The 27,315-nt window shown below is 42.1% G+C and overlaps 1 protein-coding gene across 1 annotated transcript; it reads right to left on the reverse strand.

Annotated features, from left to right (window-relative positions):
- Window positions 1-374: 374 nt before the first annotated feature.
- On the reverse strand, window positions 375-24,058 carry tbc1d16 (TBC1 domain family, member 16). The gene is made up of 12 exons (XM_085271124.1): window positions 23,878-24,058; window positions 21,231-21,393; window positions 20,772-21,080; window positions 13,169-13,363; window positions 12,857-13,004; window positions 12,559-12,723; window positions 11,708-11,856; window positions 8,243-8,377; window positions 7,254-7,440; window positions 6,490-6,669; window positions 4,541-4,687; window positions 375-3,890 (listed from the first exon to the last, which is right to left on the reverse strand). The coding sequence occupies exons 1-12, from the start codon at window positions 24,056-24,058 to the stop codon at window positions 3,597-3,599; spliced, it is 2,253 nt and encodes a 750-aa protein (XP_085127250.1). The 3' UTR covers window positions 375-3,596.
- Window positions 24,059-27,315: the final 3,257 nt, after the last annotated feature.

Here is a 27,315-nt window from a genome sequence, read left to right on the forward strand (position 1 = left end):
ACGCTGTTCAAGTTATTGGTTTACTGTTGGCTTTAAAAGGTTTTGGTACCATTATTGCTATTATTAATAAGAAGAATCTGACTAACCAAACATAACACAGGTGTAGTACTGTGATAAAGTCTTAAGTCTTCCCTCGTGTCTTTATATGCTACTTCCAAGATCCTGGAGAACCAGAGATTTCTGGAGATCTTTAAAAGTTTCACGTTTTCTGCTTTTTTCACTCATTTTCAGTCCAGTCCTTATACTGATCATTTTCAGATTTTTCTTTCCTTCTTTTTTATTCATTACAACAACTTAACACACATTATGAATAATTCAAGCATAAAAAGGCACCTAACTTAAGGAATGAACCAGTGTTGCATCGACACATAACAGACAACTTGGAAAAGAATCAATTTTAATGGATCTTTAGGCACTTTGTTACTAACTGCCTGTTGCATAAACATTGATTGGTTCACATTTCTTTAGTGAATCCACAAAGAAATGCCAAAGATAACACAGTTTGACTGGCATGAAATAATATTTTATGCACCAACAAGGCGACTCCCAAGAGCTACAAACCTAAAGCTTGATATAGCTCAGCATGGTGAGCAGTGTGTCCTTAAAAGAGTGAAGAGGACAAATGAAGAAGGGGCAGGACAGAAACAAGTCTAGAGTAGGTGAACAGTAACTGAAAGTAGTGTTCTTTAGAAAGAAAATCCTCAGAGATGCATCTGCTCTTCACTCAAAATTCATCGGAAATGGTCTCATTGGAAGGTTGGCTGACAAGAAGTCATTCTTAGTGGAAGGAGGGAGGAAAAAGGCTCAGGTATCCCAAATTACACAAGACTAAAAAAAAAAATCAGTGGCAACCGGTCTGATGCAGTGTTGAATCCAAATTTGGATTCATGGCAATGATCTCCAGTAAAAACATGCCTGATAGAAAAACTCAAAACAGAAAATATACCTTTCACCAATTAAATCACTGAACATTTTCAGTACAGCTGTTCAGTTCAGTTTTTTATTCAGTCCAGACTTCAAAATTACTGAGGGAGTGAGGGATCATCTGGACCGAGGATGGAACAAAAGGCAGCCAACATCCAAAGAAGAGCTCTGAATGTCCATGAAGAAGCCTGGAGAACTTTTCCTAAAGACTACTTAAAGAAAATATTGTAGCCTGGATATGTCGTATTAGTAATAATACACTATAATATCTACATGGCTGAGACATTAGGTATTTTTTCTTTTGGTTCATTTGGGCATAATCTTGATACTTGCATTTATTTATTAGATAAAAAAAATACTAAATTTTAGTATTTTTTTAATCTTTATACAGAAAAATGCTGGCTCTAGTGCAGTAAACCCCATTTCTGCTTTATTTTCTACCAGATCAAAACAATTTATCCTCAAAATGAAATAAACTGAAATATTATTTAATCAGCAAAACAACAACAATCTTTCAGAAGTGCTTCATGAAAGCATTAGTGTCATTTTATTTCAGTCATTTTCAATGATACCAATGATAAGAATAGGCTCTTTTTTCCCTGTGACGTGTACAATAATGCATCAACATATCATAGAGCTTAACAGCTGTACATTCGTGACCACAACTCACAACAACCACCCCTGGAAATCGGAGTGTTCATTAATCAAGCTTGTGACTTGCAGTGTCCGTGTAAACAAATGTGATTTCAATGCTAATACAATTCATGAGCTCCCTTTCACACACATTCGCGCCGACCGTTGCTTTTCCGTTTTTCTGACTTTGCTCACTTCGCCGCAGCCTCCCCATCTTTAAAACTCTGCGGGCATCTCCAGCAAACAGCTGCACATGATAACTAATATGTCATTTACTGAGGCTGCTTGCTGAGAGATGCAGAGAACCGAAAGAAGGGGGAAGTGCGGCGGTGTGGGGGCGGTGGAGAAAGCCCGATTGAAGATCTTAATGTTGCGTTTTAGCAACAATTTAAAGATGTTTTCACTTAGAGGCCTGTTGCTCAAAATGTCTCAGGGACGTTTTCCAAGTGGAGATTGCCTTTAAGTCTGATTTAAGATCAGCACGCATCCCTCCTCAAAGCCTAACTGCTAAAGCGGCTGGCTTGTCTTTCTAATTTATCTACCAGGTTTTTTTCTGCAGGGTGGCTGCTGCTAATCTGGTCGTAGGGCATTCTGTGACTCACCAGATGTTAGCGGCCAATCGAGTTTCCACACACACACACACGCACACACACACACACACACGCACACACACACACACACACGCACACACACACACACACACGCACGCACACACACATACATATATCAAAGATTTTAACACTTCTGTTGTCGAGTGAGACGAAGCAAAAAAAACAAAACAAAAAAACACAAATACATTCATGTGAACTGATTCTTGAGTGTTGTCATTCATTTTAAGGTGAAGTGGAAAGACTTCTGGAAGGAAAGGGGGGAAAACAGACTAAAAACTGTGCTGATAATTTTTCACAAGGCTGTCTAAACATGGTTCAACACAGACGAGGATGAAGTTTCAAGTAGGAGAGAAAGTCATCAGTTTTTCCTGTCTGGATAAAAACCGCCGTCCGCGCTCTCTCTGGCGTCACACCCATTCGACACCTCGAGCAGAAAATACATTTCATTTGCTTTTTTATGCTAATGTGAAAACGGGAAGGGAAGAAAAATAAATATCCTATTACTCAACAGGTAACATGACAGCCTGACTTTCTCAGAAGGAAGAATGTTGTTGTTTTTCTCCGGCTCCTCAGGAGAAACTACGAGAAGGTTCTTTCCCATCATCTGATGAGGAAATACAAGAAAGCCCTCAGGATGTGTTTGTCCTGTAAACACATTCTTACCTCTGTGTTTTCTAAAAACAATTACTGTACGCTGTGCCCTCTATATGTAAAGAACTGCTCATGCAAGGATATAATATTGCTAAATATTTGTAACTGTTGATATAAACGCAAAACATTCACTTTGTTTAAAAATCAAACAAAACTTAGACCGCTAATCCATTCAAATTCATCATATGTAGGTTAACGCCTCTCTGTTAACACCAAAGGATCAGGTTTCACGTTAAAAATGTCCTGCTCAGACTTGAGATATGCATGTATAAACTTGATACTCAGACAAATATTCCACTGTCAGGACATGGGAACAGTGTTCAAAATGTAAAGTTCAAGTTATTGTGAATGAATCTCCAGTTTGTTTTGACCCTGGGTCAGCATCCGCAAGAATTCAGCCCAGTTGCCTCGGACCCTGATGTGACCCCCTACCCACGAAGCCCCTGGAAGAAAGCCAAGCCAGCGGCAGACTAGAACCTGAAAGTAACTCCAGCCAACATAGAGGCTGGTGATTGTCCATTTTGCTCCTGGAGGAAAGTAGCTTCTTGACCTCTGATCTATCCAACAGCGAATCCTCATCACGGAGTCTTGTGAAATGAATGTTAATAACAACATTCTGGTAAGGCAGTGTTCTACATTGCTCCATGTGTGGCAAAATATCCTTTTTAAGAGTGTAAAACTAGAAGCATGGACGATGGAGAGACACAGAGAAAGAGAGAGATGGGGAGGGGACAGGTGCTGCACGGTGACAAGCAAAAGCACCTCATAACCTCCACCTCAGGTCTGTTTCCGAAAGGTGAAAATGTCTCGAGTTTTAGAGCCTCTCTTGCCCTCCGGTGGAGGTGTCGGGGTGAGGTTCGGTGAGGGTGTGGATGACGGGGAGGGTGAGGAGGGCTGGGGGGTGGAGGTGCCTCCATAGGGGCAGCTCTGCGAGTCTGGATGTTCACCCGAACACTCCACGGCGGGGATGTAGCGGCTGTCCCACATCCCCGGGCCGCACAGTTTACAGAGGTCGTGAAGGCTGCACGGGATCCTGGGAAGCAGGCGGAACTGGTAGAGTAGACTGCGGGCCTGGAAAGCAGGACGAGAGGAAAGGAGTTCTAGTTTGCCACGATGCGGAGCCAATAAATGCAACACAGATCGATGCTGATATCAAACAGCGCATTAAAACACCAAAATAAATCAATGGGCTCGACTCCAGGCTAAAAGATAACAAAAGACTCTCAAGGTCAGAAAGCGTGATGTTGCCTAAAGCTACAAAGTCCGCATCGCATGCAGCAAAGCTGTGGAGTTACACCACCTGCATGCTAACATGAACTCGCTGCCTGTGGTTGCAGTAGTAACACACAGTATCCATAAACATGAGGAAGCAGGCATGGACACAATAGCCGGGATGGAGATCATAAATCCTCCACTTTGGCATGGCAGCCTCCCATTTAGTACCTCAAGGCCTCTGTGGGCAACTTAATGTGCATCAGTTGCTTTGCTGCAGCATTGGGGCAGGGCTGCCTTAATGCAAGCAGCACTGGATTTGGTTTAAATGTGTAGCAATGCAGCAGTCTGTCGAAGAATTCTTATGATGATCGTAAACAACCGATTATTCTCATATTTGGAGATTGCTGCGTGATAACCTTTATTTTTGGTATGAAGGAAGCGGAGTAGTGAGATGAAATGGTAACATAAAGGCATGAAAACCAAAAAAAAAGGTTTTACTGTGATACCTTGCGCAGAACCAGCTCTCCGTTCATGTGCATGGAGAGATTGCTGAAGTGCAGCAACATCTGGTCAGTAGCGAGCTGCTGCTCTGTCACATCCTCCCCGTAGAGAACAATGATGGCCACACACAGGAACAGGTGGAAGTAGTCCGTCTAAAGAGGAGGAGATCAGCAAAGAAGTGAAAGGTAGAAGGAAAATATGCATATTATCAGCTTCTGTGGTGTACAGTCAGTTATGTTACTAATGCAAATTTAAATTTCAGTAAGTGCTTTGCATTTATTCATGCCTTTGTTATAAGGAACAACGTTAAGGACACGTCTAGGATAAGGATACATCTACGCTCACTAATATTTGCTCAAATGTCCGTTAACAAGTTGCAACTCTATCAGATGCTTTTGGTAGCCATCAACAAGTTTCTGGCATAATTTTCTGGCATGATTATGGCTGGATATTTGACCCCCTTCCCGGCAGAATTGGCAGAGTTCGTTTAAATTGTTTGGTTTACTGGCATAGACCAGAGTTTTAAGTATAGTAAATAGATTTTTAATAGCGTTGAGGTCGAGGCTTTGTGAAAGCCATTTCAGAAGCTTAATGTTAGCCTGGTTTATCCATTTAAAAACCAGTTTTCTTGTGTGTTTGGGATAATTATCCTGTTGAAACACCCAGTTGTATCCAAGTTACAACCATCTAGCTGCTGATTTGAGTGGTTAATTCCAGCAACTTTGTGGAATATATGCCACCAGAGTGGTGTAAGATCAGAATAACTTGTCCTTACGTATAACTGTCTGTAACTTGTGTAAATCTAGATGATCACTGAGTTCCTCGAACCTTCTCATTGTTCTGAGCGTTGGTTAATCCAATGGGAGGTGTCTACCAGAAACTACCAGCTGTAGCCAATCATGATCACTAATGAAAAGTTGATATGATTTGGCAAGTTCAAAGACACTGTAGAACCTTCAGGGCCATTTATTAAAAGATTTAAGTGAGTGTATATTTACGTTTGACCCTGTGTGGATGCAGGTTCAAATAAATCATTAAAAGCCCAAAAATTACCATGATTTTCAATACGAAATTAAATAAGGCCTTTATTAAATCTACTGTACACAATGAGCTATTGATGTGCAATAGTATTTGTTCAGTTGTCCATAACACTTTAAAATATCTTCCCCCATGCCTTTATTATAGGTCTGTTTTCACCTCCTGGTGGAATAGCCAGACTTTTACATTTTACCTGTCCTTTTATCATTAAGAAAGCAATAAATTCTTTAAGAAAAGCAAAACATTGTTCATGAAAAATCTATTTTTGGACTAACCCCAAACATTTCGTTTAGCAAGAACTGTCGAGATAAATATTGTGTGACCCAATATTACACGATTCTTCCCTTTCACAGAAAAATCAGATATCAATCAGAAATTCTTGCTTTTAGCCCATCTGGTATGTGACACTCAACTGTCTAAACCAAGGTTTCACTCTCATATCTCTTCTATCACCACCTGTAGCTTCAGATCAGAACATCTAGAAGAGAGTTTGAGCAGATGGCACGAAGCAGTGAGGCTGATATTTGAGGAGAGGTGTTAACCTCTTTCTCACTACGCACTACACAGGCATGACTAACTCTGATAAAATACAGAAAGGGTGGGAAAATATGCACTGGGTAGATCGATTCAAGATAAGCCAAATGACTTTTTTTTTTATTTTAAACACAGTATTTTTACTTTTTACAATTTGTTTTTTAAGCTAATATGCTATTAGGGGTCACTGTAATCTCTGGGAATCAAAACCCAAAAATAAACAAAACCATTAAACCCCTTGAAGAGCAATTACAGGTTTTAAAGGCAGGATTACAGAAGCCTGCAGTGGGAAGCATTAAAGGAGTAACATGCAGCGTAGTATATGCAAAGTTTTTCTTTCAAACTTGTGTATGCAAAGGAGCCGTTCGGACTTTGACCTGACCTGGTAGTGTGCCCAGCACGCCTCCCACATGCGCAGGGCCTCGGTGTCGGGGAACTCTCTCTTAAAGCAGAGCAGGATCCAGCGATGGCAGAAGAGGAGTTGGAGGCCGTCCTCCCCGAGCCTGGTCAGGTGCTGGTGAAAACGTGGCAGCATGAGGCGCAGCAGCTCCCGCAGGTACATCTGGAAGCAGGATCATAGAGCTGTTTAAGCTTATTTCTCCTTCTATTTAAGCCAACTTTATGATTGGCTGCCCTTCATAAACTCAAAGTTTGAACAGCAGGCTGTGGAGCTGTGTGGCTGGGATGACCATATTAGGGATATCTACCCTCACTGACATCACAGAGTCAGAGTTTTATACTGCATAGTGGCTCTATAGCGTAATGATTTATACAGTCACCTAACAAGCAAAAAGATCCCAGGAGGAGAGACAAATCCCTTGAGGATTGCATCAGGAAGGGCATTCGGCATCAAATATGCAGCACCAACAACTGTGGTGATGACTTATGAATAAGGGAGTAGATCAAAGTAGCTTTGTACAATGTGATTCATCAGAAAACTGAAAGAGTTGTTTAAAGAATGAACAAAGAAAGCTTAATCTAGCCACTTGCATCTGGTCAAGAAAATAGATATAAATGTCTAAGTTACAGAAATTGTTAGAGACAACTTGAAGCTGAAGTGTCAGAAAGCTGTGGTGTAAAGCGTCTCTGCAGAATCAATTCAGACATTCGTACAACTCACAAAAGACGCACAGAGAAACTGCCTACCAGCTGCCTCTCCATGTCTTCGTCCCGCGGGGAGCTGATGAAGATGGTGTTCTCCATGAGGCCGACAAAGCACCAGAAGGTGTCGCTTTCATCCTGGATCTCAGTGAGCAGCGGGGCCACCAGGTCAGACATGCCCTGGCAGTAGCCCATGTCAGGATTAAACACTGCATAGTTGAGCAGAATCCGCCTGAGGCGACAACAACCACGAACATCTTAGTGGTGTCATAACATCTCAGCATCTCAAAAAAAGCGCTGCAAGTGGCCACAGTAGAACCATAAACATAAACCCCTTTCACAGTCTCCAATACAGCCTCTACACAGTCCTGCCAAACCAAATGTATAGTCCCACCCAAACACTCTCAGGTTTTTTTTTCCCTTTTTCTTGCATGGTTACCAATTTTGAGAAAACTTCCTTTGCTGTTTTCAGACCTTAGTAAGTACTGCATAAACAAAGGAAACAGGCTAAAGATAGTTTCTGTTGTTTGAGCACTAAATTAAAAACAAAGACTGAATTTGTGGAGACGGAGACTGCAATATGAGGATGCCGGTCTCTCTGCTTAGACTAAATGATCCAGACAAATGTCTATTTGACATATCAGTAATAGCTGTGAGCTAACTTATGAGATGAGTGCTCTCTATCTGGACATGTGCAGTGCTGGTATCACCCCAGCTCACATACAATATGAGACATAATGCCAGGACAAATACCAGGAGCCTTGATGAGAGTCACTAAACTAATATGCTATTTAAATCCTCTTGCTCCTCGTTTGGAAAGCTATTAGCTCTGAGTATGCATCAAAAGTGCTCAGACGGCTTAGTCAGAGTCAATAAAGCATGAAACTCATTTGCCGTTCCCTCAGGGTTCAGAATATGAAATGAATAGGTACGCCTGTGCGTTGGGCTGAGGAACGATAAGGCTGGACTGGGAGAAGGTGACAGATAGAAATTTAAAGTGGATGGGAAAAATGAGAAAAAGATGGTGGTCTGACCTCATGATCTCCACATTCGGGTTGTTCTCGCCTCTAAAAAAGTGGTTGCTGCGGTCCGTTCTCACCACGTCTTTATCCACCGTGAACTGGACCTTTCTCCAGAACTCACTGTGCTCCTCCGGGCTCATGGACAACCTGAGAAAAATTCATATAAACACCAGAAAGCAACAGAAATATTAAGCGAAAGAAAAGGCAAACTTAAAGTTGCAGCAGTTAATAAAGCTGTTAAAGCGGTGGCGTTAAAAAAAAAGTTTTTCACTGCACAGTCTCTTAGGAAATGCTTGGTAATTAGAATCACAAAATGAAGGGTTATCAAGTGATCGTTGATGCAAATGTGACTCAGGTGTAACACTAACACTTAGCTAGAAATGAACAAAAAATCCAGGGGTGTGTAAACAGTGGGCCTGGCAGGGTATTTTACAATCAAGTGTTCCACTGAGAATAATACCACAACCATAAAACTCCCCCTATCCTTCCCTGTAGATGTTAGCAACTATATTAGCAATGTACTCTGAGTGTGGCACTAATGTACTCAAGTCCTAACAAGCAGAGGGGATTTAATTAACACTGTTTGTTTTCCATGAAGCCCCACCAGGAATAATGAGCGCACACCTGATGCAATGCCACGCAACTGTTTAGTTTTTGTTGTGTTCGTGTCCTTGGACCCTTCTACTTCTCTTTGACTTGAAATTTGAATTGTTTTCATCACTTTGTAGTTCATAAGCCTAGACAATAAGAACATAGATAGTTATAATTGAATGAGGCAAAAATCTGTATTTTTATGTGACTTTTCTGAGGTGAGACTTTTTTTGAGGGAAAAAAAAGTCTTAATCTATCCCTCGTTTCTATATATTTTGCAAAGATGGGACATAGGTGCAGCAATTTATTGAAAAATGTGCAAACATACATGGAAATACAGGATATAAGGCAAAAACAATTCTGGTTTGCATGAGTCTAACAACCTTGAAAGTCAGTATTTGGTGTGACCACCTTTATTGAGCACAGCCTGAACTCTCTTAGGCACGTTTTTGTGTATTGTGTTTAAGTAGTCTTCAGGAACACTTCTCCAGGTTTCTTGAAGGACAGTCAAAGCTCTTCTTTGGATGTTCGTTGCCTTTTGTTCTGTTCTCTGTTAAGATAATCCCACACTGCTTCAATAATGTTGACCTCCAGGCTTGGGGAGGCCAATCCATGACCAACTCCATCGCACTGTGTGTGGGATGCAGTCGTGGAGACTTTGAGACTCTTTCCACGTGGCAATTCATGGTGGATCAAACGCTCTCTTCAGATTTTTCAAATTTTAACTAAAGAAATAAATTGTGTGTTTTTTGTGGCAGGCTGCAAGTAACAAAGTGCCTAAAGATACAATTTAATGTTGCTTCTCTTCCAAGTTGTCTTTTATGTGTAGACTGGTTCATCCCCTGAATTAGGTCTCTTTTATATGCTTCAATGTTTCACAGGTCTTTGTTAAGTGGCTTAATCAACAAACAACATTACTCTGAAAGCGGTCATATACTATACAAAGACTGGACGAATGAGTAGTAAAAAAAAATGTCCAAAGACTATTGCTCAAGACCCCTTTAAAAACTACAAGAAAACCTGGCTCTTAACAACTTTCTTAAACCAATAATGAACTATTTTTAATTTTAATCTTGATGGCATTGATATATTTTTTTAAACGTTCTTCAAGCAGGAACTGAAAACAATGAAACCTTTATCTGCTTTAAAAAGAAACCTAATCGGATGATATCATCTGCCGGACATTATTCAGGTTAGACCAGAAATGCGATTGACATGATTCCTGTCATGCCACAAGTGAGAAGCAGCAAGTTAAATTTGACATATGTATGGTAAGTATAAAAGCTCAGAAGCCTTATCAACTGGATTATTTGGTATCCAATAACTAGACTGTGATTAAAGGCCAAAGGCTTCTCATTGTAGCAGTATAGGTAAGATCTTTTAAATGTGTTTTTATTGTTTTGTTTTGTTATTTGTAATTTGAGGACAGATCTGCTCCATTTTCTTTTAAAAGTTGAGCAGTCTTAATTTAAAAATAGCTAACCTACAGATACAATTTAAAATTGGTTCTTTGCCAAGTTGTCTGTGTGTATAGACCCTAAACTGGTTCATCCCTTGAGTTAGTCACCCGTTTTTAATCCTTGAATGGTTCAGAAGTCAGAGTTCAGTGGCTTAACAAAAAATCTCCTACAAAAATCATCAGGTAGAAGGACTAGAGTGAAAATGACTGAAAAAGCAGCCAAAAAGTCCAAAAAATGTCCAAAGAAAACCTCTGAAAAGTCTTCAGAAAAGCCTGGAGAGCTATTGCTCAAGACCACTTTAAAAAATTAAAATAACTTTTATTTATAGTATAGTATACTTATACTTATAAGCTCTAAAAAAAATGAAATAAAACAATTTATCTTCAAGTTAGCCAGAGGACATTTTCTTATTCAATATATATCATGTAATAAAAGCTGCAAACAAAAAAAATTATGACAACAGCTTGAAATGTTTTTTAAATGATAGGGATAAGAAAAAGGACAACTACTGGTATGCTTAATGTATGTTCACATTCCTCTGTTAGTTTCGCATATTTTCTTGTTGTGCGCTCACATTTCAAATTCAAATTCAAATTTTATTTGTCACGTACACAGTCATACACAGTAATCACAATAATCTAGTGTCAGTCTGGTTAGTTTTGCTTTACTTGTTATTGCTGCCCCATTTCCATTGACGGCCAGGTAGTTATCACATCTGACGGTGACACAGAATGAACAGACATGTCTCTTTGCTCCTAATGATCAACTAGTGGCCCCGGAGGCTGGCTCTACTCAAAGGCTCTTTACAGGAATCCACATCACAGTCAGAACAAGGACTCTAATTACCTGACTTCAATAAGACCTTCTCAAGCACTCAAAATGTTAATAGGCCATACACATGAAACCTGTCCAATTATCATATTCATTACAGACAGAGGGGCACAATGTGTGAAAATATGTGTACACTTAACCTTTTTGATGGCAGGCTGGAGGCAAATGAAGACTGGGGAACGTGCTCGTGTGTGTGTGACGTGTGCGTGTGGTTGGCCGTGCATACCGAAGCTGTGTTCTGTTTTTTTGTTTTTGTTTTATTTTTTCCATCCGACAAGACAGTATGATCTGATAAGCGCTGACATGTTTTTTTCTCAAGAGACCTTTTATTTCACACCCAGCACCTCCCCTTAACACTTTCCTGATTGCGCCTATTGATTGCTGAGCGCCTGTGATGAAAAGCCACAATAGGCTCACATATGGTTTAATGTTTGACTGACTGAGCATTTGGCAGCAGACACTGCAGCCACATGATAGTTTATCTGTGTTTCAGAGAGTGAAGCATACAGATGTCTCTCAATACAAGCTTTTTCTTTTTTTTTTAATACTTTTAAAAAGACTTCATGATGTTAACACTGTACTTCCACAAACATACCTCCTCTGCTGGATGTCATGGTACTGGCTACGCTTTTGCAGTCTCCAATCTTCCCTTTCTTGGGAAGAGGAGTCATAGCTGTAGTAGTGCAGCAGGAAGGGCCACACCTCACCACGAATGGATGGGTCGATACCACCGAAAAAGATGGCCTGGTAAAAAGAGTGTAGAGGTGAGCACAGAGGGAGTGTGTTCTCTGCGTTCAAAGGGCAAGCAGGGGCCAAAACTGATAACTATGAGAGCAAACCATACTTTATGCAAACAAGGCATGCAGACAGTGCGGCACAGCCTGCAATGCAACTATCACCTCACTAGGCTTGTTTATCAAGTGCTGCAAAATGTTGCAAAACTGAAACTTCTGTAATGTTAACGGGGGGGGGAACAAAAAAACAAACACTGCTTTGTCAGCAGGGGGGGGGGGGGGGGGGGGGGGAACAAAAAAACAAACACTGCTTTGTCAGCAGGTCCAGCAAGAACAGTCCTCTTTTGCAATTCCTGCACTTGTGCATTTACTGAGGAAATGTTTTGGTCTGAGTCTAACGGCCTCTGAGTCATTTTCAACAATATGGTAAAGTTTAAACTGAGTCAATCAAAGAAGACTGAAATGAGTCACAGGGGGACAGTGGCCAAGACCAATCCTCTCATCATTTACAACCTGGGAGTGCTGATTCAAACTGAAACTTCAGTGTAGGGCTGAGTTTCAAAATGACTTTCCGAAGCATGTGCTACCAGAAAATGTGATGCTTACAGTATGGATAGGTATGACTGAGCTTAACATATTAGCTGATTGATTACGTTCTGACTGATTCCTCAGAATTATAATAGCCTGCTTGTGTTCACACCTGCATACATACCTTGCGCAGCTTATACTCCTCCTCCACCTGTCCGTTCTGGTTGAGGTGACGTAGCCAAGTGGTGACATCCAGCCTTCGATAAAGCCTCTCTTCTGGGTGAGTCTCGGCCGATGGCAGGGTGGGCCTCTGGATGGAAAACTGCATGCAAGACTTCTCATCTGACACCTGATGTTAAATGAGACCAAAGGGGAGAAACACATTGGCGAGGACATTACAACTGAATAAAAACTGTTAAAAAAAATGCTTCCTTTTCCAATAAAACTAGAAGCCAAACTGGGAATTTGGGCTGTAACCCGACCTGGTCTTTGAGCTGAGTTTCTCTGCAGCACTTCCACTGCTGGAACACCTCAGCCAGCTTGTCCAGGCCAGCATGATGAAAGTGGAGGATCTTATATTGGCTTTCTCTGCTAGCTATCACCAGCTGGCCACTAGTGCAGGCCTCGTCACTGCAACAACACAATGGTGAATGATAAAGTCAATAACTACTGTAGTAATAAAGAACCTCACGCAGCGAACAAAGAGCCTGTGAGAGAGAGTGAAACATTACGCAGTAGCGCAGCAAAGTGACCCCTCGCGACCTTTCTCCGACCTTTTGCACTCTCCGACTGACCTGAAGAAGAGTCTCAACGACCTCATGTGACCCAGGTCGACCCTGAAAACTCCACACAATTGCTCCAGAGCTAGGAGCTTCTGCTGCTCCTCCCACCGCATGCCCTGCGACTGGCTGCTGCTCTCAGAGGGGGCATGGCTGTCCAAACTTGAAGCAGAGCTGGCCGAGTGGTTCATGGATTCCTCGCACAGCTCCCTGGAAAACAAATAAATTTAAAAAAAAAAAAAGAAAAAAGATTTTGGAATCAGAATTTGGGGGTTTGTTTAATTCAAGTATTTTCCCCTTTACATCACAATAGGGAGTCTTTAAATGTAGTTTCTCTCTCTTTGCTTCTTTAACCTCACATTCAGATAGAAAGTTGTGTTTTTCAACGTGAAGCATTGACAGTGAATATCACAAAGTCAGAGGCCGTTGGTGGAGACACTCCTCGGCTCAGCTCTTCCCTGTTGTTTTATGTCTCAATATGTTTTTCACCAAGAGGCTGAGAATAGGAGGAATGCATGGAGGCGTCAGAGGACAGAAACACACACACGCACAAACACACAAGGAAATCTGTACACACACAAATCTCACACACACACACAAATCACACTGTCCGCTGTCCAATTTCCCCTGTCATTCCCTCATGGCAAGCATGTTGTTCCCGGCACTGAAACCTGAGCTGAAGGCTCCTCTGCTGCACGAGGAGACACACAAGAACACACACATTATAATCACACGTGTGTGCAGAGAAACATGCATGCGACAATGCCAAAATATGTACGTGGCCAACACAAACACGCACTGCGCACCGCAGCAAACCACACGCCAGCCAAACTGCTCGCTGGCTGGCGTGTTCTCTCTAACGTACACACATGTAGACACACACACACACACACACACACACACACACAGACACTCAAGAATGGACCATAGCTAATGACCAAAATGCACTCGCAAACACGTCTCCAGACCTGCTAACGCTGAGAAACAGAAATGCATTAAACCCGGCGACATTTGAGAAGCACACGTGTAAATTAAGTTGCCTGATTATGACTTGCTATAAATCCTACACACACACACACACATATATATATATGCATCAGAAATATATTTTTTAACAATACAGCCAAGAAGAGGTCATTCACGATCAAAATTTAGTAAGAGAAGAATATCAATTTGTAAAAATGTATATATTTTTTCCACTCTGCTCGCATCAGCTGACACGTTGGCTTCTTTGATCACGAGGGAGGCCGGCTGAGCCTTTTACGCCCCGAATCAATCATGTCTTGCTAATAATTTGCCTGTTAGCAGATGGGAAAATAACAAGGCTGATCAATCCAAGCTGCACTGTTTCCTTATGCTATCTGGTGATTTACTGCTCTCTGTCTCATGTATCATGCCACAAACCAGACTGTGGAAGACTACGAGACGGGGAGAGAGGCGCAGAGAGTTCTGGTAAGAGAGTTAGGCAATGTGAACTATGAAGGAGATCTTTTAACGGACAACTGTGTTTCCCCTTTTTTTTGTTAAGTGACTGTGAAGGCCCATAAGCCCATTTACAGCTGACATTTCCTTCTCTCTTTCCTGCATGCTTAAGACTCATACATTAAAATCTTTTTGTATATTTCGCCACACAGACAAAAAAAAAAAGTAACAAAGGTCAGAGTGAAAAAGCACTTGATTTCTGAAATCTGAGCATGGGTCATTCACTGTGCTGCGTTCAAGCGTAAACTCAAGAAGTGATTAACAACATCTGTCAGTGTTTAGAGCTCGATTCTATTCATTTATATTAGGGAGCAAAAGTAGGCAGCAGTCACGCCATAAATTCTGCACAGTGTACATTATATAAACAAGCTGTTTTGCTTGAGTGAGACTGCTGTAACCATCATGTCCCACCAGGCCAGGGTGAGATCAAACTGCCCTGAGGCCCTGTGTAATGCTTCCCTCCACACACATAAGGCTTTACTCCGGGGGAAAGTGCTGCCAGGTCACCCTGAGAACCACCACGCAGTGAACAGGCCTACAGAGACTCCCAGGTCCTCTAGCTAATCCCTGGAGAGAACAGGGAGTTTAAGGGAGGGCTCAGATGAAGGGGGCGGTGTGGGCGCACACTGAAAAGTGGTCAGTACAATTAGAAGTTTTAGAAAAGGAGAAAAAACATCCAGCATCATCTTATCCTTTTCGGAAATAATCCCTCAAAGGCACTTTCTGCACTCTGGACACTCTTTTGTCCATATTAAATGTACTTTAATTTGATTATAAACCAACAGATAAAGAAGAAAGAAATATTTCTGCTGAAAAAAAAATCCTGTTTACCGATTTTTTCCCCCTTACATAACAATTAGGTAGTTGAAAAAATATTTAAACATGGAAAACTGGAAAAACAAGGAAAAACTAAGATCGCAACTGCCAGACCAAATATACGTAACAAATGGTTGCAAACGTTTTCAGGCGTCACAGTAAAAAACCACTGTTCTTAGACATAATCATATACTAAACGTTCCACAAAGTGCAGCCCCAAGAAGGCAGTACGCATTGACAGCATCATAAACTAATGTTAAACTTTAAAGAAACTTGTTAAGAAGCTCGACAGAGATTGCTGCAGATTTCTCTCTCTCCCTCTTTTTTGCCCTCTCCCACCGCTCTCCTCTTTCTGCCCCCCCTTTTCATCCGCTCTCACTCTCATTCGCAGAGCTTTCTCTTTGAATGATTCCAAGTGACATGTTTCCAGTTCCTGGCCCCTTAACAGTGTCAATTAAAGCAAGAGAGAGAGAAAGAGAGATTGAGTGGGTTCCAGGGTTTTGGCTGCTGCTCTGCTCTCTTCAGTCCTCTAATCCAGAGAGCTGACATTCAGCCCAGCACAACAACCCTGGGAGCACTGAGAATCAAAGGGCTTCACACAGACTTTAGGAAGGGGAAGGGGAAAGGGGGTGGTGGTGGTGGGCCGAAGTATTTGAGAGGTGGACAACACCAAACGATACAACAACTCGAGAATATGCAAAAGGAAGAGATGTGAAATAATAATAATGAGAAAAGTGGGAGGAGTTGACAGATATGGAGAACAGAGGAGAATCCAAAAGAAGAAGAAAAAGAAGGAGGGGGGAAAAAAATAACAGGCAGAGGAAAAGATGGATACAGTGCCAGAGAGCTGTGAAGAGACACCAACAGCAAGTGAGGCAGAGAGTTTTGGATGAAGAGAGGGACGGAGTAAAGGTTAGAAGCTGTGAAGCAAAGAGCAATGCCAAGTCACACACTGACTGCACTTACAGCGAATGTGAAAAAGTGGCTAAAAACACTTAAAGTCACACTGTCTCACTCTTTTTTTTCTTTTTTGGTGGGGGTGGGGCGGTTGGGGGGGGGGGGGGGGGGGACACTGACACAGGCTTACACATTTCTGGGCAACATATCAGGCCACATAGCTGCGTGAGGAAACATCCGCGAAGGGAATCATAAAATCACACGACCGCGAGGTCTGAACAGCAACGCAATTACTGTACAGATGGCTCCCCTGACTACAGAACAGTGTGTGGAGGGATTGTGGTTTGGCTTGCTTTATTTTTGTTTGTTTTTTTAGGATTTGGAGACTTATTTAAAGACCTCTGTGACATTACACAGCATTTAGATCGAAGGCCAATTTAAATAAAAATTGAAATTGTGAAGCCTGATAACATTTCATGGTTCCTGCTGAAGTCATCTACCTGCTTTCAGGTCGCTCGGGACATTTAGCTGTAGTGCAGTGAGCCACCTTGTGGCTTCAAACTGTAAACCAGCTCACATGCAATCAATTCTTTTCTTTTTGGCTCCACCTTCTGGTAGCTTAGGGCAACTAAAAAAAACAATTTGTGAATAAAAATAACACAAAAAATTACAGTAAGGGAAAATTTAACATTATGTTATTCGAAGCCACAACAAGAAAGGGAAAGAAATCAATCATTTTGACTTTATGGAGCAACTTAGCTGATATTAAATAGAATGAAATATTTACTATAAATTTACTTTGGAGTACCACTGAATACCTCGAGGAATGTAGGAACAGCCCACTAATATAGCCTCATTCGCTTTTAAAAGAAACACACACAATCTCATAATATTTATAACACAATCTACTCAAACAACACTTCCATGATCTTTAAATGTATGCAAAAATAACCCAAAATAACCCTTCCCATAAGTTAGTTCCTAAACACGTGGCAGGCTCAGTCTGAAAAAAGCTGTCCAAAGTTTTTGATTATATTTTCTTAAAACTGCGCATAACAGGCTTTGAATGTGTTAGTTCCTGTTTGGTGACTGGTTAGAAGTGTTATCCAGTCAACAGAGATGTGTGTATGAACCCTGCTGTATGAAACAGAAGTGTAAACGGTTTAGCTTCACCTTTCTTTGTTTGTTAAATAAACTTGAGAACCTGGACAACAACGGGTCAGTTACTGTAGTTTTCACACAGTGTCTTTATTTTTATGATAACAAATACAAACACAAAACAATATGTAAAATGCTAAGTCACACCATCCCTCAAAAAAACCCCAAAAAACCCCAACAAATAATTATATTTGAATAATTTTAAAACTGAGTTTGCACGCACTGAAGGATTTAGTGTTGCATTGTGCTTAAAATTTATTTATTTATATATATATATATATATATATATATATATATATATATATATATATATATATATATATACATACACACACACACACATTAGGGGTGCAACGATACTCGTATCGATATTGAACCGTTCGATACAGTGCTTTCAGTTCGGTACGCATATGTATCGAACAATACAAATTTTTAAATTTATTTTATCAACTTTGCTTCTGACGATGCTGTCTGTGTTGAGAGCTCACTGGATCTGCGTTCGACTACTCCGCCTAGGCTGCACTGTCGAGCGCAGATCCACTGAGCACAGCACAAGCTAGCAAGACAGAAGCTAAGCTCGTTGCAACATGGGAAATTGAACCTCCCCCACCCTCATTCAGATCTGGCCTTTGGAACTATTTCATCATTCATCTATTCCGTCATTTAGACAGCCGTTAGCACATGATTCTCCTTATGGGGACCTGATATGTTTAATATGCTGCTGAGAATATAGCCCAGAAGAAGCGTATAGTATAGCTTTTATTTTGGAAAGAGACATTTCTCTGTAATAAACTCTCTTTTCCAAAGATGAGGGATTTCTGCAACATTAAATTTAAAAACTGAACGTTTGAGTTAAAATATATATTTATACTTTTAATAAATGACAAATTAAAAAAGCATGAACATTTTTTTGTATCGAAAAAATATCGAACCATATCACCAAAGTATCAAACCGAACCGAACCGTGAATTTTGTGTATCGCTGCACCCCTAATATCTATATATATATCTATATATATATCTATATATATATATATCTATATCTATAGATAGATATCTATCTATCTATCTATCTATCTATATATATATATATTAGGGGTGCAACGATACACAAAATTCACGGTTCGGGTCGGTTCGATACTTTGGTGTCACGGTTCGATATTTTTTCGATACAAATAAAATGTTCATGCCTTTTTAATTTGTCATTTATTAAAATTATAAATATATATTTTAACTCAAAAGTACAGTTTTTAAATTTAACCCTAACCCTTGTGCGTGTTTTTTATTTTGACAGCGAATGCGCACCTGCGGACCACTTATGTGCAGCCCTGGTTATATAGCTCGTCATATTGCAGCCACAGAAATTCTTTTGTCCATGAAACCATAAAGCTGCACTTTCTTTTTGCCTTATAGTCTGATTTGTCATAACTTCTCCGTTTTGTGGTAAGCTTTTCTTTGGCTGTCACTTCTTCACCCTGACCTGTCTTATTTGGCTCAGCAGAACTAAAATATATATCTGTCTGTGAAGGTTCTCAGTCATCCAGGTCATTGTAGTCAAATATATATCCTGCTGCTTTTACACACGCACTGACCTGTCTTATTTGGCTCAGCAGAACTGAAATGCTTTTACACACGGACTCACATAAGCTCAGCGATTCTCTGCGCGATCAACCTCTCACATGTTTAAGCTGCAGGAGATTTCACTTGTCATGTTTGCATAGTAAGCTAACGATTAATAAGACGATGTCAGAGAAATTGGTGCACAAATTATCATCACTCACAGATCAGTGCTGTCGCTCTCTATACACAGTTTGCGTGATTGCAAAGTGAAAGCAAAAAAACAAGCGCAAATTCAAACGCGATTTCAATATGTCACATATTGACAGTGGCTCACCGATGCCAATGACATAATTACCCAGCTACATTTCTGAAAGAATGCAAAAGCATTGACATATATTTTTCCTTCCTACAATAGCCTGACGGGCAGGGCAGAGATAGATTTTGGTAGCCCGACTGAAAAAAATCGCTAGCTCCAGGACGTCGGGCTAGCGATATTGCAAGCCCTGTATCTGATTGAGGAATCACTCATCTTTGGAAAAGAGAGTTTATTACAGAGAAATGTCTCTTTCCAAAATAAAAGCTATACTATCCGCTTCTTCTGGGCTATATTCTCAGCAGCATAAGGAGAATCATGTGCTAACAGCTGTCTAAATCACTCGGCTAAAGTTAGTAGCATGCTTGTTGTTTTGGTCTTTGCACTAGGATGATGTCGGCGTAAATGTGCAGTCATATTCGTCGTGTTCCCACTAGTGCTTTCAGGTTAATCTCGTTGAAATGACCTTAACGCCACAACACGGCAAATCTCCGTTAACGAGCTACCGCCGATCGCCCCGTGTGTGGGGCTAGACGGCCAACACGTTAACGAGCTAACTGCGCTAACACACTAGTTCCCACCCATGTAATTGAGCATTGCATGGCACATCCAACATACTGTTGCTTACCTTCAGGGTCATACGTCACATGAAAACCAAAATAATTCCAAACGCCAGATCTGAATGAGGGTGGGGGAGGTCCATGTGTCTTGCTAGCTTGCCCTGCGCTCTTCCTTCTGACTATGCTGTCTGTGTTGAGTGCTCAGTGATCTGCGCTCGACAGTGCAGCCTAGGCGGAGTAGTCGAACGCAGATTCACTGAGCGCTCAACACAGACAGCATCGTCGGAAGGAAAGTTGATAAAATAAATTACAAATGTTGTATTGTTCATACATATGCATACCGAACCGAAAGCACTGTATCGAACGGTTCAATATCGATACGAATATCGTTGCACCCCTAATATATATATATATATAAGAAGGAAAAAAGTGACCTGACCAATTAGTGTGTTTTCGTAATAATAATAATAATAATAATAATAATAATAATAATAATAATAATAATAATAATAATAATATTTTTTAATAATTATTATTTTTACTCAACCTTGAAGGGGAAAAAAAAACATACAAAATTAAACAGTTTAAACTCTCCTATGTATAACTAATAATAAAGATTATTGTCTTTATTCAGGACAAGGTTATAAGTTGCCTCTAGCTACTAAAAAGCTGTATAAAAGATCATTTGTGCCAAATGCAACATTTGCTCATAATTGTCAGTCTTTTTATTATTAATTGATTTGTGACTTGGTGAGCCAAATTTTCCACTAATGTGGGCAATAAATTTATTCTATTCTATTATTAATAAGGCGACTTTCAATCCTCTCACTGACCTGCTCTCGTTGTCCAGGAAAACGGAGCCACTGCTTTCACAGAGGGCCTCACTAACGGGGGACAAGCAGAAGGGAGAGGAGAAGGTGTCCGAGTCCGAACCCATAGTGCTGTCCCGGCTCACTTCATCAGACAGCTCACAGGAGCCCTCGTCGCCTTCCTCCCCACCTGAGGGGAGCTGCTGCTGGTGTGAGGACGGATCGGCTCCAGCCTCGACCACCAGGCTGTGGCTCTCTGTGGAGGTGCTGCTCGTAATGTTCCTCTCCTCATCCTCGTCTTCCTCCTGGGCTGCTGGGGCACGGGAGTGAGGTCTGGAAAGGATGTTTATAAATTGAGTTCCTTGAGAGTATTTCAGTTCATGCTTTACTGAAAACTGCTTCCCACTACTGTGTGGTGCTGATCGAGATATCAGCACCGCATAAACAACCCAGAGACACATTTTAAGTAACACGTTCTTGTACCGTCTGCCTCTGCGGCGGGCGTTCCTGCGTACAGGCGAGCTCTCCGGAGTGATGTATCGCAGCGCCTCTTCATCCTGCCTCTGGATGCGGGAGTTGGGGACCCAGGTCAGGATAAGAGTGGTGCCCAGGCTCTCATCCTTCTCCACATGGACACAGAGGTAGCCTGCAGAGGGCAACAAAACCTTGATCGTGTTATGACTAATTATGGTGGAGGTAATTTGGGAATGTAAGAAGAGCTTGTGAAGCATTTTATATATAGCAGCCAATTTAAAACAAACACGTAACTCGAGAACAGGGAGATGATGATGACAGAGGAAGTGTTGCTCATATATGCCAGGAAAAAAGACAACACGTATTCAAAACCACTCCACTAGCCGTGTACGGTCTTTACATGTATGAATAAGGCAAGTAGACAAAGGTAAAGCAATTCAACTAACGACCAAAGGCTTCATAAAACAGAGGAACAGCTCTTGTTTGAATTTATGAGGCAGTACAATAAAAACCTGAATGAAGTTTACAGCAGCTTATCGGACACAGCTATAAATGTCACATGGTTTAGAGCCCCTTTAATCTTACCTTTTAGATAGAGGTTAGAAGTATAACTCTAGCTATTTTAACCTTGATTTCAAAGCAAAAGTGTGCTCTTTTGGATTAGCAGCAGTATCAGTGAGGTTTATATAGGTTTATATTAAATCAAGTGCCTTTTTACTCAATTAAATTTACTGCTCATTTTATATTTTTAAAACGTCGTCTCACATTTTCTTCTTCATTTATCGTTTTATGGTTTTCATGTTTGTCTTTTTATATTCCCTTGTGTTTCTTCTATATCTAAATGCATGATAGCTAAAAGAGTGTGACATCGCTTGCTTCACAGTTGAACACTTTCCCCAAACAGGCAAATTTATATTCCATCTATTCAAATCCAAAGGTTATCACTAGATCATTTCTACATATTTGACACTGGTGTGAAATTCTATCATCGCTGGCATGTGGATTGTTGAGTTGTGGTCACAAACACGTTTTATTAGGTCAAAGTGACCTTGACCTTTGACTGTTGAGTTCATACTTCAATCCTGGTCTTGAGCAGTAGCTTTTCAGGCTTTCTGAATATATTTTCAATTATACCAGGGGAACACTTTTGTTGGTTAAGCCACTTAACACTGACCTGGGAGTTACTCAAACATACAAAACGGCACCTAACCAAAGGTAGCCAAAGATAAGACAGTTGGACGAGTGTGAAATGTTTGCACCAACAAAGTGATTTCTACAGAGCCATGAGGTGAAAACATTTGAGGAAGAGACAAGAGAAGAAGTGTCAGGCGTTAACAAAAAAATAATAATTATAATAATTCAGCAAAAGGACATCTAGTCCTTTTAGTGAATTATTATAATTTTTATTAATTAGTATAATTCCAGCTATAATTTATAGCTGGAGAGTGTCTGAAAGTCACATCCTATTCAGCTGATCAATGAACTGTTCACAGAAGCTTTGTCAGGGTGGCTGTTAAGAAGAAAAAGAAGGCTGAGAACTTGTCAATATCTAAGGAGGAGGTCGGGAGAGAGGGATAACAGTGTCTAGACCCATCTGTAAAATATGATGGAGACTGTCATGGTTTGGTGCTGCATTTCAGCCCGTGTTGGGGATTTTGTCAAAACTGAGGTACAGAAAAATACCTTCAGATTTTCATCCACCATAAGTATCTGAAAGATGTCTGACGTGGCACCTGCTTTATTTTTCAGTATGACAGCGTTCCCAAAATACACGGCCAATACGTTAAAAGCTTACAGGGATAGAAAAAACACAGAGTGGAACATTAGCCACGGACTGGCCAACCCAGACCCCAGACCTCAGTGTGGGATCATCTTGACAGATAGAGGAACAAAAGGCATCCAACATTCAGAGAAGAGCTTTGAATATCCTTCAAGAAGCCTGGAGAGCTATTCCTGAAGACTGCTTAAAGAAATTACAAGAGAGATTGCTAAGAGTTCACGCTGTGCCGTGACACTAAATATTGACTTTTAACTGCTGTGTTTGCCTTATATATACTGTAAATTGCTGCACCCATTTCCCATTTTTTAGCAAAATAAAAAGAAATGAAGGGTAAATCAAGACTTTTGCACAGTAGTGTAATCTCCTGGAGTTTCTCAAATAACATGTTCTGAAGAACGAGGCATGTCACATTGACCGTCTTTGCACTTTGACCAGTTGTGCCAAACCGCCAAAGAGATATCACATTCACAAGTTGGAATGAACACACATCCCCCAAAGTATAACACCTCCGGTTGTGGTGGCTGCCAGCGCCGAGGTGTAAAAAGCACTTCCATGCCAGCTACAGATAGATAAAACACAATGTAATGTAATGCATGCGCTGCAAATACAACACAATCAAACAGACAAATGCACTGCAAAGTCAGTAATACCCTGCAAAAAAGTCTAAGTAACAGCTGGGGACAAATAGCTGACTTGAGCAAATTAAAAGGGTACAAAACACTTAACAAGTGTCTCAGCCATTTTCACTTTTTCATCATGACCTCTATAAACAACTGTATTACTGTCTTGGCTACTTGCAGCACATTTATGTATTTTCTTCTGTTGTATTTGTCAAGTTGAAAAGTTTAGAAGAAGAAACACTTGGTTCAGTCTAACCTGGGTGGTGCTCAGCCAGGCCAGGCAGGGGCTCCGCGGGGTGCACGCAAACATTATTTTTGGAGAAGATAATCTCGCCATCCAGTCCCGAGCGTAACGATGAGCCCCCCGCCCCAGGGTTAAAGGTCAGGAGGTCGGAGGCCTTGGAGGAGGCACGCCGTAGGAGCCGACCCAAAGACATCTCCTCAGGCACCAGGACACTGCGCCCATCCTCTGAATATGAGAGATTAGGGAGTAGAAAAAGTCATCAGGTGAAGGGGAGGATATAAAGGAAAAATTAAAAGTATAATTTCAGTAAGGTAAATATTTGACAGAAGGTGCAGCACAAATTGGTTTAAGAGCTGCACTGATCCTCTGTCACACGTGTGCTAGTATTTACTGCAGTGTCCTTACTGCAACGCCCAGCCCTACAAGGATCCCCTCTCCCCGCCGTACTTGTTCAGCACTTCCCCATCCCACATTTTCTCTGCCGTGCACCTGCGCTCCCAAACACATTACCACCTTCTGCATACTGTACTACTGTGTAGCCGAGGGTGTCCCACCTTTTGCAAACAGCACACACATATGCCGTTGTGTGTACACACACGGAGAGAAAGACGTGCGCAAACACACTTTACTCCATCTGTGTGAAATTCAGGGCAGTTATCAGTAGCCAGCAGATGACATCAATGCCAGCAATGAATTGGGATCAGCTTGTCACACCAGCAGTGTTTAACTTGTCTGCTTTAGAAAGAAAGCTTTGTGCGATGTCAAGTTAGATGTAACAGGGCTCTTTTGAAGCTTCTGCTTCAGCGTGTTGTTGAAGGCTTTCGTCAATGATAAGGTTTAAAGGGGATCTTAGTTTGCAGACTCAAAGAAAACTAATTAAAGCCTTACTTTTGCATTTAACTTCTCTTCATTGACATCAAAGAACTGCAGAATGCAATGATAACTTTTATTTATCTTAGCTGTGCCTGTATCTTTGAATCCAATGCAAGTGTGTAACCTTGTTCTCTTGCAGGCTGAACACCCCGGCATGTACTCCTCACTATCTGAGGAATGTTCCCTGCTTTTTCCTCAGAGGGCATGTTTACCTCTGCTTGATTAAGAAGCCACCCCACTTCCTGATGCCAGGCCCCAGACAGGAAAGCTACTGGCACGAAATCCGGTGCAGGACCACTTTTTTGGGGGGTGGGGGTTAGAAAGTGTCTGTGGTTTCTTGCAGATGTCAGTAATCTTAGGCTTAGTCCCATTTTACTAGTTTTGCTCATCACTGTTTTTAATTTAGTAGATTAATTAGTAGATTAACACATTAACATTTTGTTGAATTTGGCACAAGATTAGTCTGCTACTGAACCCGTCATAAGACAATCTATTGTGCACTCACCTGCCATTTCATTAAGTACAACGGTTCAGCTGCTTAATACAAATGTCTGATCAGCCAATCACATGACAGCATTCAGGCACAAAGACATGGTCAAGATAGCCTGCTGAAGTTCAAACTTGGGCTGGGCCATATTATACCCTTCACGGTAATACCGGTATAATGTTAGGCAACGATAAGAAAATAAAATATCGCGATAGAATATGGGTAAAACGCGCATGCGCAGTGCCTTTGTTCCAAAAAGCATGGCGGCAACGGAGAATGAGAAGGGGGGAAGCGGATCGTTGAGTGCAATGGATGAACCAGAATTGCTTGTAAAAATGGTGCAACTTCAGTGATGTTGAACTGGTTTGGTGTTTGTCTGTCAGATACCCACCAAAGGACATTTTTTTGTAAAACATGCAAGCGGCCGGGTCCCAAAGTCAAACGAACAACTGTGGCATATTGAGAGTTAAAAACTGTCTAAATGATTTCACCTTTAATAAAATGATCAGCACTGCTGCTTTACCAGGTGTAACAATTAAGTTTAACATCCAAGCATCCATGAAAACAGAATTTATTACATTTAACGGAGTTAGAAGTTAGCAGGAAGTTAGCTCGCTAGTTTCACTAGCTACCTAAGCATGATATAGCATGTTCCTCCTTGAATCGCTACCTTATCGTGGTGGAGGGGTTTGTGTGTCCCAGGGATCCCAGGGGCTATGTTGTCTGGGGGCTTTTGCCCCCTGGTAGGGTCTCCCATGGCAAACTGGTCCTGGGTGAGGGACCAGACAAAGAGCGATTCAGAAGACCCCCATGAAAAGAATATCGAGGGAACAGTTTACCCTGCCCGGGATAGGGTTACCGGGGCCCCGCCCTGGAGCCAGGCCCGGGGAGGGTGCCCGAGGGCGAGCGTCTGGTGGCCGGGCCTTAGTCTATGGGGCCCGGCCGGGCACAGCCCGAAGAGGAGACATGGGCCCATCCTCCCGCAGGCCCACCACCCGCAGGAGGCGCCATAGGGGTCAGGTGCATTGTGAGCCGGGTGGCGGCCAGGAGCGGAGGCCCTGGCGGACCGACCCCCGGCTGCCAAGACTGGCAATAGGGACATGGAATGTCACCTCTCTGGTGGGGAAGGAGCCTGAGTTGGTGCGTGAGGTTGAGAGGTACCGGCTAGATATAGTTGGGCTCACCTCTACGCATTGTCTGGGCTCTGGAACCAGTCTCCTGGAGAGGGGCTGGACTCTGTCTCAGTCTGGAGTTGCCCCTGGTGAGAGGCGGCGGGCTGGGGTGGGTATTCTTATATCCCCTCGGCTTGCTGCCGGTACGTTGGGGTTTTTCCCGGTGGACGAGAGGGTTTGTTCCCTGCGCCTTAGGGTTGGGGAACGGGTCCTGACTGTCATCTGCGCTTATGCGCCGAGTGGCAGTTCGGAGTACCCAGCCTTCTTAGAGTCCCTGGGGGGGGTGCTGGAAGGTGCTCCACCTGGAGACTCTGTTGTCCTGCTGGGAGACTTCAATGCTCACGTGGGTAACGACAGCGAGACCTGGAGGGGCGTGATTGGGAGGAACGGCCTCCCTGATCTGAACCCGAGCGGTGCTTTGTTATTGGACTTCTGTGCTAATCACAGTTTGGCCATAACGAACACCCTGTTCGAACATAAGAGTGTCCATAAGTGCACGTGGCACCAGGATGCTCTAGGCCGTAGGTCGATGATCGATTTTGTAATCGTATCACCAGACCTGCGACCATATGTTCTGGACACTCGGGTAAAGAGAGGGGCTGAGCTGTCAACTGATCACCACCTGGTGGTGAGTTGGATCAGGTGGCGGGGGAGGACGCTGGACAGACCTGGTGCACCTAAACGCGTAGTGAGGGTGTGCTGGGAACGTCTAGCAGAGGCCCCAGTCCGCGAGATCTTCAACGCACACCTCCGGCAGAGCTTCAACAGCATTCCGAGGGAGACTGGGGACATTGAGTCCGAATGGACCATGTTCAGCGTCTCCATTGCCGAAGCTGCTGCATTGAGCTGCGGCCGCAAGGTGGTTGGTGCCTGCCGTGGTGGTAATCCCCGAACCAAATGGTGGACACCAGAGGTGAA

This window comes from Mchenga conophoros, linkage group LG4, assembly GCF_057382185.1.
Source record: "Mchenga conophoros isolate Kocher_MC1m ecotype Shallow Benthic linkage group LG4, M_conophoros_male_GT1.1, whole genome shotgun sequence".
Taxonomy (NCBI): Eukaryota; Metazoa; Chordata; class Actinopteri; order Cichliformes; family Cichlidae; genus Mchenga; species Mchenga conophoros.